The sequence below is a fragment of the Panthera leo genome, chromosome C1 (genome assembly GCF_018350215.1).
Source record: "Panthera leo isolate Ple1 chromosome C1, P.leo_Ple1_pat1.1, whole genome shotgun sequence".
NCBI classification, from domain to species: Eukaryota; Metazoa; Chordata; class Mammalia; order Carnivora; family Felidae; genus Panthera; species Panthera leo.
Window position 1 is genome coordinate 196814715 of NC_056686.1, and position 16194 is coordinate 196830908.

The following is a 16194-nucleotide window of genomic DNA, read 5'->3' on the forward strand; positions in this document are numbered from 1 at the left end:
GAAACCTCTCCAGTATTTCCTATCCTCCCTAATGGAACCTACTACCATTTATCCAATAATCTAGGAGTCACCATCATGAACTTCCTTCTCTCCTTAATCCTACTATCCAAGTCCAATCCACTTTGAGCTATGAAATATTTCCCAAATCCTTTTCTTCCTTTTTGTCCCCACTATCACCAGCTCTCACAACTTCTCACTCAACCATTGCAATAGCTGTTAAAAATACCCCTGCATCTAGACAGGTCCTCATCCACAATCTTTTTTTCCCCACAATACAGCCAGTGTGATCCATGTTAAAAGACAGAAGTCATCTGCTTTGTTAAAAGCCTTGGCTCCCTTGAAAATGAAATCCAAAATTTCTCTTATACAAGATATTCCTTCATCTTGCCTGATTAATTGTGCAGAGTCATCTGTGGCCTCAAATCCTGGGCACCAACCTCACACTCTAGAAATACTAACCTGCTTTTATTTTCCAGAACATGCCATGCTATTTCTCAGCTCTCACGGTGGATACTTCATTTACTGAAAAAGCCTTCCACTTCTCTCCTAAATCCTCTTCCTTTGATAAGTCTCAGCTCAAGCGGCCTTCTAGGAAGACTTTCTGAACTAGTACCACCTTTCATTCCACGTAACAATCAGAACACTGAGCATACCACAGTATAATGCTCTGCTTAAACGTCTTTCAAACTAGAATGTGAGCTCCTGGAGAACAGTGTACTATTCACCTCCGGATTTGCCTTGCAGTGCCTGATGCATATAAGGTAGCTTATAAACTTGCTGAATTAATCAATTAGAATAATACAGCAACATAGCAAATGCCTAGAACTGATAATCATACGTTTCAAGCTTACTTCAAAAGTGAAACAAGTAACTATTATCCCCAAACGCACAATTAGCAACAATCAGGCCTACAATGTGATTAGGTACCACCAAATAAGAATTTATGGTACCACCAGAAGCATCAAAGGAGGTGAAATTTTAGATGCAGATCTTCTTTTTAATTTTTTTAAATATTTATTTATTTTTTGAGAGAAAGAGAAACAGAGCATGAGCAGGGGAGGGGCAGAGAGAGAGAGACAGGGAGACACAGAACCCAAAACAGGCTCTAGGCTCTGCAGTCTCAGCACAGAGTCCAATGCAGGGCTCGAATTCATGAACTGTGAGATGATGACCCAATCCAAAGTTGCATGTTCAAATGAATGAGCCACCCAGGTACCCCTAGATGCAGACCTTCTAAGAAAGAATTGATTATATATATAGATAGGTTTCTCTATCAAAGGAACTTTTTCTTTTTCCATTCTTAATGACTGGTATCCTTGAAGCACCAAAGGTAAGCAATGATTTTCGTTACATATAACCAAAAACATAAAGCTGTAGCCAGGAACACTGAAACCCAATAAAAAGAATTTCCAACACACAAATTCTACTTCTTTGTTAACCAAAATCTTCACACATGCTTTAAATAATAGAAATTCTTTTCTTCAGTTTTTACCCTGAATTCTTAGAAACCTCTGTCTCTGTTCCATGGATGTACATAATAAAAAGGAAAGAGCAAATGATCTGAATTTCAAACAGAAATGGATTTGAAAACAAACTCTTTTTATTATGAGTCACTGATCGATGATAAAGCAAAGACTCTTCTGAGTGATAGCAGCAGTGATTATTTATTGCATCTAAGCATACACCAGCAACTGTGCAAGTATTTTGTACGTATTACTTCATTTAAACCTCACAGCGGTCCACTGAAGTAGGTATGGCTTATCCCTGTTCTACAGATAAGGAAACTGAAGCTCAGAGACATGAAGTAACACATCTAAGGTCACACAGCAAGTGGGAATTCTAACACAGGCATGTATAACTCCAAAGCCTGTATTTTTAAACACTTACAATCTATTGCTTCTGTGTCTCAGTTTTCTGTAATTATAAAGTGGAAGAATTACTTCCCTCACAGAGCTGTTATGGAGACTAAGTGAAATAATATGGACGTATCTAGCATAGTGTTGGGCATCCTATATATATTCAATAAATTATGCTCTCCGTCCTTTCCTCACTCCAGTGTAAACATTTATCATAAGGGATATATAGTTCCCAAATACTTCTTACCTATTTCAAAGCATAGACATTCTGAATCTTGATTAATTCCAAAAGGAAAATACTACCAGGTCCATAAATATATTTGATCCAAACAGATATAAAGGGAAAAAAATCAAAGAAAAAACCCAACACATTCCACCTAAGTTGATGACTGTCGCCCTGCTATTGATTGTTCAGAACATCATAAGATCAAAATATATCAATATTTAAAGTTAGGAGAAAAGAGCATGGGACCCAGAAATCTCAATTCATTACAGCTTGAAGGAAGACTCCCAAAAGAACCTAATAAATCATGTTACATTAAAAAAAACCAAAACGTACTTCCAGTAGGGAAGACAGATTTGGAAAAAGACAGAGGCAATAAGGATAATACTTGTATAATAAGTTGATTTGTTTGTTGAAGACAGACTTTTATGCTTATATTGAAGCAGTCTAAAACTGCCAGGAGGGGGAAATGAGGGGCAAATAAAAATATACAGCATTTTTACTGTTAATTCCCTACACATACATACTTCCTATAGTTTCTTTTTTTCCTTTTGGTTTAGTTCATAACCATGATACTTACCTCTGATAGGTGTAAAGAAATAAAATCAAACTTGGGGCGCCTGGGTAGCTCGGTCGGTTAAGAGTCCTACTCTTGATTTCAGTTCAGCTCATGATCTCAGGGTTCATAAGATGCAGCCCCTCACTGGGCTCTGTGCTGACAGTGAGGAGCCTCCTTGAGATTCTTTCCTCTCTTTCTGCCCCTCCCTGCTCTCTCTCTCAAAATAAACTTTTTTAAAAAATTTTTTTAATGTATATATGTTTTTTAATGTTTATTCACTTCTTTTTTTTTTTTTTCAACGTTTTTTATTTTTGGGACAGAGAGAGACAGAGCATGAACGGGGGAGGGGCAGAGAGAGAGGGAGACACAGAATCGGAAACAGGCTCCAGGCTCGAGCCATCAGCCCAGAGCCGACGCGGGGCTCGAACTCACGGACCCCGAGATCGTGACCTGGCTGAAGTCGGACGCTCAACCGACTGCGCCACCCAGGCGCCCCATAATGTTTATTCACTTCTTAAGAGACAGAGACAGAGTGTGAGCAGGACAGGGGCAGCGAGAGAGGGAGACACAGAATCTGAAGCAGGCTCCAGGCTCTGAGCTGTCAGCACAGAGCCTGATGCGGGGCTTGAATTCACGAACCATGAGATCATGACCTGAGCTGAAGTCAGATGCTCAACCAACTGAGCCACCCAGGTGCCCTTAAACTTTTTTTAAAAAAGGAAATAAAATCACACTTTTCTCTTCATTTCCAGACTAGTAAAAAACTAAATGTATGCTGGATGGATATATATATATATATATATATGTATATACACACATACGCATCTAAGTACAATAATTCAGCACAGAGTGAGTTCTTACATCAAGCCCATCTGGTGTTATATTAGGGTGTATATCCCATGGAAATCCAACCAAGAGTGACTGCCAAACGAAGCCACAGAAGACAATTCAGAAAGCTGGTCAGTCCCATAATATAAACAATATATATATATTTTATGTGGGCTTTGGAGAATGGGGGGAAGGTTTTAAATTTTTTTTTTTTTTAACGTTTATTTATTTTTGAGACAGAGAGAGACAGAGCATGAACGGGGGAGGGTCAGAGAGAGGGAGACACAGAATCCGAAACAGGCTCCAGGCTCCGAGCCGTCAGCACAGAGCCCGACGCAGGGCTTGAACTCACGGACCGTGAGATCATGACCTGAGCCGAAGTCGGCCGCTCAACCGACTGAGCCACCCAGGCGCCCCTAAACAATATTTTTAAAAGTGCATGAGAGCATCTGATATCACTCTACCTTCATAATAACCTTCCTCTACTTCTATAATACAGTTTTGTCACCAAAACATGAATCAGTATTGGACATGGCAGGCACCCTGAGATAATAACATTATAAAGAGATATCAGTTAAGTGATGTAACTAACCCACAAGGTAAAATCACAGTTTTATGTCCCAATCCTGACAACTCCATCCTTCTGTTAAGGGACCTAAAAGGCCAACTGATTTCTTCAGACCTCCATTTCTACATAAGAAAAATGGAAATCATAATACACTTCTGCTTCACTAGGCTCTAAAAATGGAAACTAGCTAAGAAAAAAAAAAATGAATGTGAAGCACTCTGAAAAGAATAAACTAGATTCCCTGACCTGATTATTGGTCAGAGTCTTGTAAAACTAGAATTACTACTTCTTCCAATTCCACACATGCCACCTGGCCATCAAACTGACTGGTAAATAGTATTGACGGCAAAGGTGATCCACGTAAAAAGTTTTAAAGCAATAGAAACAAAATCTGTGTCACAATGTATTTTCATACCATTAACTACCTCCAAGGGAAATCTACTTATTGGCATTATAAAAGTAGAAGATAAAACGTGTAAGGTTACAAATTTTTGAACCTTAAATTTTGTTTTAAATAGTCGGCAGCACGTATACATAGAGCAGTTTGAAACCGATATGGAAGCAACTATGCAAGAACTGGAGAGGAGCTAACCCAGAAACAGAAGGAATCACAAAGGCCAAAATACAATATGGATTATTTTTATATTGTTCTGTCTGAGTTGTCTGTTGCACATTCTTAACTTTCAGATTCTATTTTTAAAATCACTTAACACTGTGTATTTCCAGTAGCCATCAAGGCATATACTGTCATCCCTGACACTGAAGATTGTCAGCAGACTCAATATGCACACTAATGATCTCAGGCAACAATGCCCATCTTCTTTATCAAAGAGATCTTATTCCAGAAGAAAAAGTCTAAAATTCTCTAAGAAAATTCATTCTAAAACATAGGAAGTAGCTACTGTAAAATGGTAAGATCCATATCGCCCCTCAATTTTTAAGATTATCTTACGTGCTAAATTTTAAAACCCCAAACTGTCAGACATCATAACATTTTTAGTTTTCCCCCAAGTTGCCGATGCTCGTTTCTAGCACTGTCAAATAATGATAGCTGCTGTCATTATTTTTTATACAATAACTGGCAGCAAGTTGTACAGACACCCTTCATCTTAGAACGGTCATCAAATAACCTAAATTAAGGACTAGTACTTTGTGCTAAAACTGATCACTTTCCTAATACCAAAGTAAATGGGCTATCACTGGTTATTGATACTTTATTGCCAGAATGTTATTTTATTTTTTAAAAAAATCAAAGGTTTTAATTCTTTTAATTTTTTTTTCTAAGCTGCTTTAAAATAACTTTCTTCCTCTTACACATATAGTCCTGTCCTCTCCTTGCTGCTACTGAAGGTTATCTTATTCTGTCACAAAGGTAGTCCCATTACTTTGGGCTTGAACACTTTCAATCAAAATCGCAATTGTTTTTGGATGCAACAGCCCTTCAGTAAGTATATTCGAAGACATAAAAAAAAATTACAGAAAATAAATAAGCTATTCTTATTTGATAAAGTTCAACAATTGCATTTAAAAGGATTCAGGAAAACTGGTCATCTCAGACACAAGTGATCTGACAGGCCCCACACACACAAAAACTATTCCAAATCACAGAAAAACATCTGAGTGACCGATTTTAGGTCTCTTGTTCTAAGTAAGAGACAAGAGTCCCTCTTCACCACTATTTGCCTTGGCAATCTAAAATGCTGATATTCTCCTAGATCTAACAGAAAGGAAAAATGGGTATCTTCTCCATCTAACACCTAAGTGGGTAACCTAGATACTGTAAATAGAGGCTACATAAAGGATGCAACACACAGCTCTGAAGTGAGAGCCAAATATTTAACCTGCAACTCTTTGGAAAACAACACGAAAACATGTGCAGCTTAGCCAAAGATTGTATTAACATGGGATTGCCACGGGCTAGTAAGTTTGGGTGGGTGGGGGGGGGAACTCTTTACCACATAATTTTACTGTTGTTGGGTGAGAAAAGCTCAAATGTTAAAAGCATAGTTCTTATTTGTTCAAACTGATCATACCCACACTCTGCGATGTTTACTTAAAATAAACGGATGAACTGCTTTTTTGAAGAGTACTTGTAAAACCAGAATCAAATTCACAAATAAAGCAGCCAATTAACAAGTATTTTCCTGCTGATATCCTAGTGGTGGCCAGGGGATGACAGCTAAGAGTCTATGATTATTCAAAGTTTCTAAAGTTTCTAAAGCTGACAGCTAAATATTAAGCTAACAGAAATTTTCGTATCAATCTATCTTTACTCTTTAGGAAATGAAACAAAAATTATCAGAGAAATAAAAATCTATTCTACCAAGGAACTAATAACATTAAATGTTAAAATATAAAAATTGTATTACCTACACTGTAATAGTAGTACAACTTTTGTTAGATTATAGCCAACTAGCCAAAAAATAAATAAATGCTACAAGATGCATTACAAAAGATTAACACTATAATTTAACATACATTCACTCACTCACTATTAGTTTTTCTTTCTACATGATAAACGAATTTCAAAGACTGCTTCCAGAACGAAATATTCTGGGAAATGCTTCCCAGTAATAAAAAGATAACTTTTATGTAAGTAAATTCACATAGTTCAATCAAAATTTCAAGCCAATAACTAATATCACTTCAAGTTAATGAACTGCAAAATGTATTCAACAGTACTGTATATCCTTTTGCTTATAATTCAGAAGTCTTTACTATTTACAAAACCAGTAGTTTTATAATAACCTCAAGTTTTGAGAACTATAAGAGGAAACTGGAAAGGAAAATTCGTTCTCTCTGGATAATCAGAATTAACTTGAAAATATATTCATAATTTAGTAGCTGATTCAGTTTCCTTCAGTTATTAAATCTTTGTTTAAAAAAAAAAAGGGAAAAAATTTCCTTTCCTTCACACATCACCCAAATAGAAAACTTTCAAATTAAGTTATATTTACATATAAGCCAGATGTCCTTTCTACACAAGAATATAACACATACAAAAGTACAAGGGAAACATAAGATGTCAAATTACGTTTAAGGCGTAATAGAGCATTTGCACCTAATAACTAAACTGATAAAACATTATAATTAAGAGAAAACAAGCCATATTCTTAATGAAGTATTTTGTCTTCTGTCACGGACAGCATACAAGTTGCTCTTTTATTACACAAAAACAATGTTTACTACATCAATGAATGACTCTATCAAAAATAGTGGCCCAAACGGTCTATTCCTGCAAGTTCAAAACATCCTTCCTAACGTTCACAGTTCTTCCCTGGATAGTCTAAAACAAAACGCTTTCATTTTGTTGGAGAAATGGATTTAAATCAGATCCATAAATTTTCCATTACACTTCACTTCCAATGCTTTAGAGGAGAAACTTTCACATATTAAAAAAAAAAAAAGTAACATTGCGATTCTACCACTGATGGATTAGCTTTACACCAAGGCAATGGTAAAATCATTTCATTTTTCTACTGTGAAGAGTCCTTTGGAAGTGACTTGTTTCCATATTCTTTTATCCAACAACAACAACAAATCTAGTCACAAACCTGGCAAGTCAAAACAATAACCAGCAAAGTCTAACATTTCTTACCTGATACAGGTAAGCACCAGCTCCCAAATGCCACCTTGGGATAGGTCAGACTAGTAAGCAGGCTCATGTTTTATGATACTAGAATGGACAGGAATAAATCTGTGTTGTTCTTTCTTTAGCAAAATCTATAGCAGCAGCTACACCACAATGTGAGAGGACCCCAAAGACCTAACAAATTCAAGTGTGTCGCTAGAGAAATAGGAAAAAAAAAATCATAAAATGAAGACTTACTGCTTGTCATGTGACTTGGTGAGGCGTGCTGTCCATTGGGTGTGCTTGAGGTGAGGTCAATTGCCATAGTGGAGTGCTCCCTTTCAGGTGAAAGCTCATTGTCACCTGCTTTCACAAAATAAAATCTTTTGGTCTCTGTTCATTGTCACATAAAATCTAATCACCAACTTTGCTTCATACATGCAGAGGCATGCACAGCTTTGAAATTTTAATGTAATCCATTTCTGCCTTAAAAGAAACTATAAGGAAATATAATTTAGAAATATATAGCAAATGAATGAAATGAGGAAAAGCCATGACCAGCCCACAATAAAAAAACTACAAAATCTGATTATCACAGTATTCTTAACTGTAAAACACGAGCAAGTGGAATAGTCAATTTCTAAAGTATTTTTCAGTTGAAAAACTAAATTTTCTTTGAACACCTAATTTAACCATTAAGCATAGAGCATTTATAATGAGCATTTTTCCAAAATACTATCGGAGAGTTTGATGTTTAAAAGGAAAGTTTCCTAAAAAAAGGTCAACTTAAGGAGCTTTCACATTATGTGTGTGAAAAATTAGGTTACAAAGTAGTAAATATTTAGCACATGCCATATTAGTAGACATATATGTAACCTGACATTCTAAACTTAAAGTAAATGAAAAACCCCAGTAGAAAAGTGTTGATCTGCTAAGCTACTTACTACTGATTAAAATGTTATCATGAATAAAGTGTATTTCTATATTTCCTTCGTTTTGCTTCTGTGCTGTTATTTTCTCCAACTCATTTAAAGGTGAAATTGTGAACAGATAGAAAATAAGAGTATAGAATTCTTGACAAACAATAGTTCAGAAAATAAAATACTAGAAACACAAATGTAACTTTATTACCAATAACAAATTAATGAAAATGAATACTTACACGTTATATAGCCATCAATAGCCTCTGTTTCCATAGTCAAAGTGCAGTGCTGCAATACAAAAGATTATACCCTTTACACAATGATCCCTTTCAGTATCTGCCATTAAATGCTTAACTTATTTGAAGCTCCAAGCAATTAGCCCATGTTGGTGCTGCTGCAACCTGTGCCCAAGAAACATACTACAGTGAACTGTATGTGCTCATTTGCAAGTCAGTGAACTCTTTCTGCAAATGATCTGATTCCTGCTGGAGATAGGATAGGAAAGACAAGTGTGCTGTGAGATGGGCTGTAGCAAGAAAGGAATGACTCTCTTAATCAGAATTTACTTAAAGAAAGAAAACAAGAGGGTACACCTCAAATGTGCCAGCTTTAACTGGGATAGAAGTATTTTACCAGTCACTACTTCCCATAATCACACTGCAGTTTGAGGACTTCCCTGGTATACAGATAGCTCTATTCACAATTGTTGCAAGTTGGTTCATCATGTTCTAAGAGGGAGGAGGGAGGACAAACAAACATAACAAAACAAAACAAAACAAAAATTTAGTGCCCAAGTGTGTCTGGAAGGTTTCTGCAGCAGTTACCTTACTCCCAGACTTGTATTGACATTTTAGCCTACACTAAGTTCTGTGGAAGCACCTGTTCAATGTAACCTTAATTTCCTGCCAGACCATGGTTGGATACAAATGCCAAGCCAACTTAATAGATTCTGATTTTGAAAATTTCATAAACTTTTTGCTCTCAGGAAGGGAATCACTTTTTTAAAGTTTGGGGAATTATTTCCATGCACCAATGACACAAAACAAGAAGTTAATTCTCAGAAACAAAAGTAAATTGTATGAGATGACACCCCCTAGCTTTGATTTCACATAATGAGAAGATCGATAAGCTAACTGTATTCTTTGAAGGAAAAAGTTTAAAGAATTGACATGTCCTGAGGAGATTTTTACTTATTTTTTTTTCCTTTGGCCCTGGTCCTTTTTGCCTTTAGTTTCAAAACTCTCTCTGCACCAGCAGCTAAATTATTCACAATGAGCCATTTCTGTATTGATCGCCAAGTATATTTAGCCCTGGCTCCTGGAATTTCTCCATTACTTACTGGAAAACAGGCAGCTTCACTTCTTGTCTCCAAAACCACTTCCCTTCTCCCTCCCCTCCCCTTCTTCACCACCACCCTCCCCACTCCCCCCCCCCAAAAAAAAACTTTTCTTTCTTTCTTTATGGAATAGTCAGATCAAATTCCCAACTCAGTCACTACATAGCACTTAAATTTCAACCTGCTGTACTGTTATCAAATTCTTTCAAATTATGATTACATAAGGTTTTCAAGAAAGGCATCCGTAAAGTTTAAAAGGGGAGCAGTTTCTTCGGATATTTTACAAATGAGTTTATCTCTTTAAAAATGTACACATTTAACACACACATATTAAAAAGAAAGAAACGTCAGAGAGAAGCGAAAGAAGTCTGCCCCATCAATGAAATGGTTATTAACCCTCAGAGGAGAGAAAGAAAAAGAAAAGGAGAAAGAGAAACGAAATGTACATACAAAAGAAATTGTCCTTTGATTAAAAAAGATTCATCACCATTTCCAGCTCTGTCGGGAGATCTCAGCTTCTTCTAACCCCTCAAAGAGGAGGTGACAATGTCGGGCTGAAGATAAACGGAGAAAGAAAGAAAGAAGTTTTTGTGTTTCCCCCTCTCTCTTTCCCTCCCTGGCCCCCTCCAAGCCAAGCCCCCTGCAGAGTTCAAGGCGAGGAGGAAGGAAAAGCACTTTACAGGTGGGTCATTCCGAGCCCAAATCCTGCAAACAGATCGGCTGATAAACAAAACCAAGAAATGAGAGAGAAGGAACACCCCCCTCTCCTCCTCCTCCTCCTCCTCCTCGTCCTCGTCCTCCTCCTCCTCCTCCTTCTACCCCTCCCCCTCGTCCCTTTGGGATGGTCTAGTAGGAAAAGTCACTCAGGAATGGCACCACGTACTTTCAGGAAAGAGGAGAAAAAAAAGAGGGAGAGAGAGAGAGAAAGAGAGAGAGAGGTCAGTCAGTGCTCCAGCAATGCGATTAACAAGAAGAGAAAAAACTTGATCCACCGGTTCCTTAAGAATCGACCAAAAGCTAAGACAAGAAAACTGAAAGAAAAGGTGGGGTGGGGGGGGGGGGGGAGTAAGAGGGGAGGGACAGTCAGGCCGAACCCAGCAAGGAACCTAGGCCAACTTCACAGGACTGTTTTTCGCCCTTGGCAAAAAGAAAAAAAAAAAAAAAAAAGAAAGAAAGAAAAAGAAAAAAAAATTAAATCTTAATTCCATCTCTTTCGCCCATACTAGAACCTGTCAAAGTGATTTAACTGCTGCCTTTTCACATGTGTCATACCAGGTTTTTTGCTTTTTAAAAAATTCCAACAGGATCTGGATATTACCTTCTATCAGGACAGCTGCAATTTATTCCAGGCTACTCAATCTTTCTTGGAATTCAAGTTAAAACAAAGCAAAACAAGTCAAAATCCATGACAGCTACAGAGATGAAAACTGATTAATCGATTAACATCCCCGAAACAGATTACAAGAAGGGGACGATAAATTAAGGCAGAAGACATCATCTTCAACCCGATTCCCTGAGCGTCCCTTTACAGAAATCATTATCCTAATCATAACCACAATCCATCCCGCCCAGAGAAAAATATCTATATTATCATTATTACTGGTTAACAGCAACAAGTCATTTGATCACATCACAGTGCAAAACGAGACGCTATATAATTACACTTAACTTTGAAAACACTCCCCCCCCTGCAAATCAGATACACATATTTATATATAATCTATGAATCAGAAGACAAATAAAACAAGAGCTGTTCTTCACCACGCAAAAGCCAAGCGGAGATTTACCTCAGCAGTGCATGCAGTAAAATAATCCCATCACCCTTTTGTTTGTGTTTACTGTTAGTGTATCCTCTCTCTTTCTTTCTTTCCTGTGCCTAACGTGTGTTTGTGCACTGCAGTTGGTGGTGGAAACTAAGGCAGTGGATCTGTAGCTAAGGGTAATCCTGTTTTTACTTCCTCCATCTTCAGCGAGGAGCAGGGTTAGCCCGGGACAGCTGGTCAAACCCCGAGAAACCGATCCGCCGGAGCCCGAGCACATCTCCCCCGCCGGCCGGGCTCGCGCAGACGCCCGCGGGCGGAGGGCGGGCTGGCGGCGGCTGGCGGCGGGGCCCGGGGCGCGGGCAGGCGGACGTGCGTGCGCGCGCGTGTGTATGCGTGTGTGCGGGGCCTGGGCGCCAGTGCGGGTGCGTCTGTGTGTGTATGTGTGTGTGTGTTTGTGTGTATGTATGTGTGTGTGTGCGTGTGCGCGCGGGCTGGCGAGGGCGCGTGTGCGCGTGTCTGCGCTCTGGGCCGCTCGGCGCGCTCGGCAATCGATTACAGGACAAGTGCTGCCCGGCGGCTCCGCGACGCGCGCACTCCCTCGCGCCCACCCGCGCGCCCGGCCGCGTCGCCCCCGGCCCTGCGGCCCCCAGATGGCGAACCCCGCCCCCAAAGCGGGACCAGGTAACCCGCTTCCGAGAGTGCCACGGCGACCCCAGGTCGCTCCCTCCACCCCAGGCCATAATAAATCTCACGTTTTCAGCCGGCTGGGAAGGAAGAATTGGAGCGGTGAGGGGAGGTTCATTTCGGCCGCTTGAAGTTTTCTTTCAAACTGGGATTTGTGACGAGGCCGGGCCGAGGGAGCGGAACGAAGATCCGGGCGCCCGACGCGGAGCTCAGGCATCGGCGTCCTGGCCGGAGTCGGGTGTGCGCGTGGACCCACCCACTCAGGCTTCGCAATAAACTATGCGGTACAATTTCAGAAAACGGCTCCGGGTAGACCAGGACACGAATCAGGATAGAGGGGTCCTCGAGAACGGATTTGAGAAGTAAATTCAGGTCTGAGATGAAGCTCAACTATTTTGAAAGTGCTTTACAGTGCAATTTTAAAATTAGAGTGTTTACTTGCTTTTTACTGCCCAGGGCTTGTGCCGCATTCACCAAAGTCAAAGGAACGGGTGAGGGTCCAAAAAGTTGGTCCCAGTGACGTGTTGGCCGTCAATATCATCAGGTACAGCACAGCTTTTTTATTTGGGAAGAATGTCTGGACCGTCATGGAAAAAGCAAATGCATATTTCTTCTACAAATAGTAGCATTTAGCATCTTACTTGACCACATTTGCAAAAAAGAGGGAATAGAGACTTCTATAATTAAAGGGAAAAGGAAAATGAAAGGAGCTGAAAATACTGAACTGTGTAGTCTGGGTGGCTTAAGTTTGAAAACACATGAAATTATCAGGACTGCCAAACAGCATTTCTGAGAAACCGTATCACAGATTGTGAAGAAAATCAATGCTGAAACAGTTAGGAGGAGGCATCATACTCCTACTCCTTTCAAGAATCCCAAAAATAGTTGCTGAGTTGTTGGGTTGTTTTTTTTTTTTTTTCTTCTTCTTCTTCTTTCCTGCTGAGGAAAGCGAAATGCTACATTGAAAATAAAATCATCAACTATATCTTAAGCACTAGTCTGTATGTCTATAAAATTTTGAATCGTGTCTTTTCTTTAGATTTCAGGGAAGGAATTCATTCACATTAATAAACACCAAGTAACAGATACCATAGGACTTGGGTAATAGCTGTATTTAAGTTGCATTGTTAATTACTTAAGAGTTTATGGATTGTATTTTTTAAAAACAATTGTACCAACAGGCTCGTTTTTAATTATGGAAATTGGCAGTTGCTGCCATAGTGCAACAAAGATTAACCGATTTTTCATTGGAGAACAAATTATTTGGGCTCAGGTCAGCAACAACTTGCAGTTCCTGTGATTTCTATATTGGTAAGTCAGGTGTTTTTGTTTTTTTTTAAACCTGTTATCTAAATAAAAGTAATTTTCCTGAAGTCATATTTGGGACAGCTGTGAACATAGAACCCCACAAATCATTCTAATCATCCCAGTAGAGAGCAAAGATTTTAATCCTAAATTATCTTAGAAAATTGGCATGTTGTTCATAATATATAAATTCCCAATATATAAAGGGTAATATAACTTCCCTGAATTGCCACAAGTCCTTCCTAAAAATTAAGACTGTATTTATCTGCAAAGTTATGGAGGTCCTTGGAAAAGCTGAACCAAAACATATTCAAAATTAAGATGAACTATCTGGATAGCTTAACCAATTTAATTACTAGTAGAAGAGGATCCATTGTGAAGTTTTAAGAAAGTATCCTCAAATTTCCCAAAGCTACCACAGTGGAAATAGTCCTTACCCCTGGCTGATAAGAGCTTAATTTAGCTCCCTTGAAAGCCTATCCTTTTCATGAGTTGCTTTCATTGGCTCCAGAATCACCAGAGGCACACTCTCTCCCTCTAGTGGCTAAGCATTCAGGCTCTTTACATTTGGTGGCCCTGTCTCCCCAAGAATGGGGGATTTGGGGCAGGGAGCAATAGCTCCCAAATTTTAGAATGGCAAAGATCTTATAGCCACTTAGACCATTTGGGGGAAATTTTTACCTGTTTTTAACATGTTTCTTTCTTGTTTGCAGATTATGGTATGTCCAACTCACCCCCAAAAAAGTGAGTTATGTTTACATACTAAGACTAAGGGTTCTATTTCACCTTCTGCAGTTGAACAGTCCTGGCTCTGAGACACAAATGTACTTATAGAAAGGAGCCTTTGTAAAAACTGTAGTAATTCACTTTGCTCACTGTTTTTCTCTGCAGTATTTATGTGGTGGTTAGAGGATGTATTTATTTCCATCCTTTGCTGTAACTACACTGCACACATTTTTAAAGTACATATAGGGTTATACTATGCATAAAAATATACCACTAGGGAAATGCAGTACTGTATGTATATAAATTTTCACTTTGGGGAGGTAGTGAGGAGGTGGGGAGAAAACATAACCCACACCCACCATTTTTCAAATAGATGCTTCTTTCTCATCCTTTGTGTCCCATCCTACCAGAAACTGTTCCTTCCCAGCACTAACCCTTATCCTAGCTCCTTGCACATTTCTTTCATTGTACAGTCTGTAAATATTTTTAATTTGCTGGGTTTAAAAAAAAAAAAGTATCCCCCCCCCCCCACTAGAATGTCTTCTTTTTAAGAGCAGAGATTGTGTCTGTTCTGCTAACAGTTGTTTTCTCAGAAATAGCACAGTGTTTGGCATAGAGTTGGTACTCAATAAACCTTTACTGAATGGATAACTATGGAGCTAATCACATATTCACTTAGCTTCATGTGTTAAACTGTTGTAAGGGCCAAAAAGGATATGATAACAAAGATACATTCTAATTCCATAAAGATTTTGGTCAAGTCTTGGTTCATAAGTCATGTTACAAATATTAACAAGTCAGCTCTGGGTTCTGTCCACATGAAGAATGTGAACACCTGAGTAGACGATATAACTTTTACAAATATAAATAGGAAGAATGGTTAAAATTGTACATAAATATAATTTTGAGTAAAATACACTTATGTGACCCCTGTTTCAAAAACAAATTATTTCATGTTATTGCCTAATAATTCATGAACCTAGTTGACTATCAAAGAATGCAACATTTAATTCTATAATCACTGAATGCAAGTAGCAAAAGAAATTTTTAATTTTTGTTAATGTTTATTCATTTTTGAAAATGAAAAAACACAAGTGGGGGAGGGGCAGAGATAGAGGGAGACGCGAAATTCGAAGCAGGCCCCAGGCTCTGAGCTGTCAGCACAGAGTCTGATGCAGGACTTGAACCCACTAATCCGTGAGATCATGCCCTGAGCTAAAGTTGGATGCTTAACCAACTGAGCCACCTAGGTGCCCCAGCAAGAGAAATTTTTAAAAGGTAGTGTAGCTAAAAGGTGCATTATGAAGTATTTTGTTTTCTTTGGATGGTTTATTTCATCTGTGTTTGATTTAAAAACCCTAGTACCCTTTAAAGGAATTTTAACAAAAATGAATTTTTTCATTTTTCAAGGAATTTACTCCATGTTTTTAAGAGGGTAAGAGGGGACAAGTCTACACATTGCAATACTTTCCTAATAATAAAGGAGAAATTTTTGGAAAATAATTATATATTAATTATTTTTACTTAGATGGCTTCATTGTGCTAGACACAGAACATAATCACCCAAAGTAGGTTCCTTAAAGTAACTTAAATCCCTGAAAAAAGTTAAGATTAAGAAGCACACAGGCAAAATGTTTTAAAACTGATTGCTTGTTTTATTTTTGTCAGTTGTTGTTCTCTTTGAAGTGGTGTTCTCTTTTAAGCGGGATATGGAACAATGGTCTCATATTCTCCTGTCGACCTAGATTGGCACTATGAAGAAGCAAGCAAGCCAGAAATAGAACCATAATTTCAAATAAAACATTCTAAGATACCAAATCCAGTTCATAAGTAAGATATATTAATACCTCCT

The 16194-nt window shown here is 38.4% G+C and overlaps 1 protein-coding gene across 13 annotated transcripts in view; it reads right to left on the reverse strand.

The window, feature by feature from the left end:
* IKZF2 (IKAROS family zinc finger 2) overlaps nt 1-12519 on the reverse strand; it is a 159858-nt gene extending 147339 nt beyond the window's left edge. For 2 of the 13 annotated variants that reach the window (XM_042950042.1, XM_042950032.1), the window contains exons 1-3: nt 10352-10571; nt 8768-8816; nt 7864-7968 (exon numbers count right to left, since the gene is read on the reverse strand). In XM_042950042.1, the coding sequence (XP_042805976.1) occupies nt 7864-7968; nt 8768-8816; nt 10352-10354 (157 nt within the window). In that variant the 5' untranslated portion in view covers nt 10355-10571. Of the gene's footprint in view, nt 1-7632; nt 7972-8767; nt 8817-10314; nt 10572-11651; nt 11935-12379 lie in introns of those variants that run through there. The other 11 variants (XM_042950030.1, XM_042950033.1, XM_042950031.1 and 8 more) reach the window with 11 other exon arrangements.
* Between the last annotated feature and the right edge of the window lie 3675 nt (nt 12520-16194).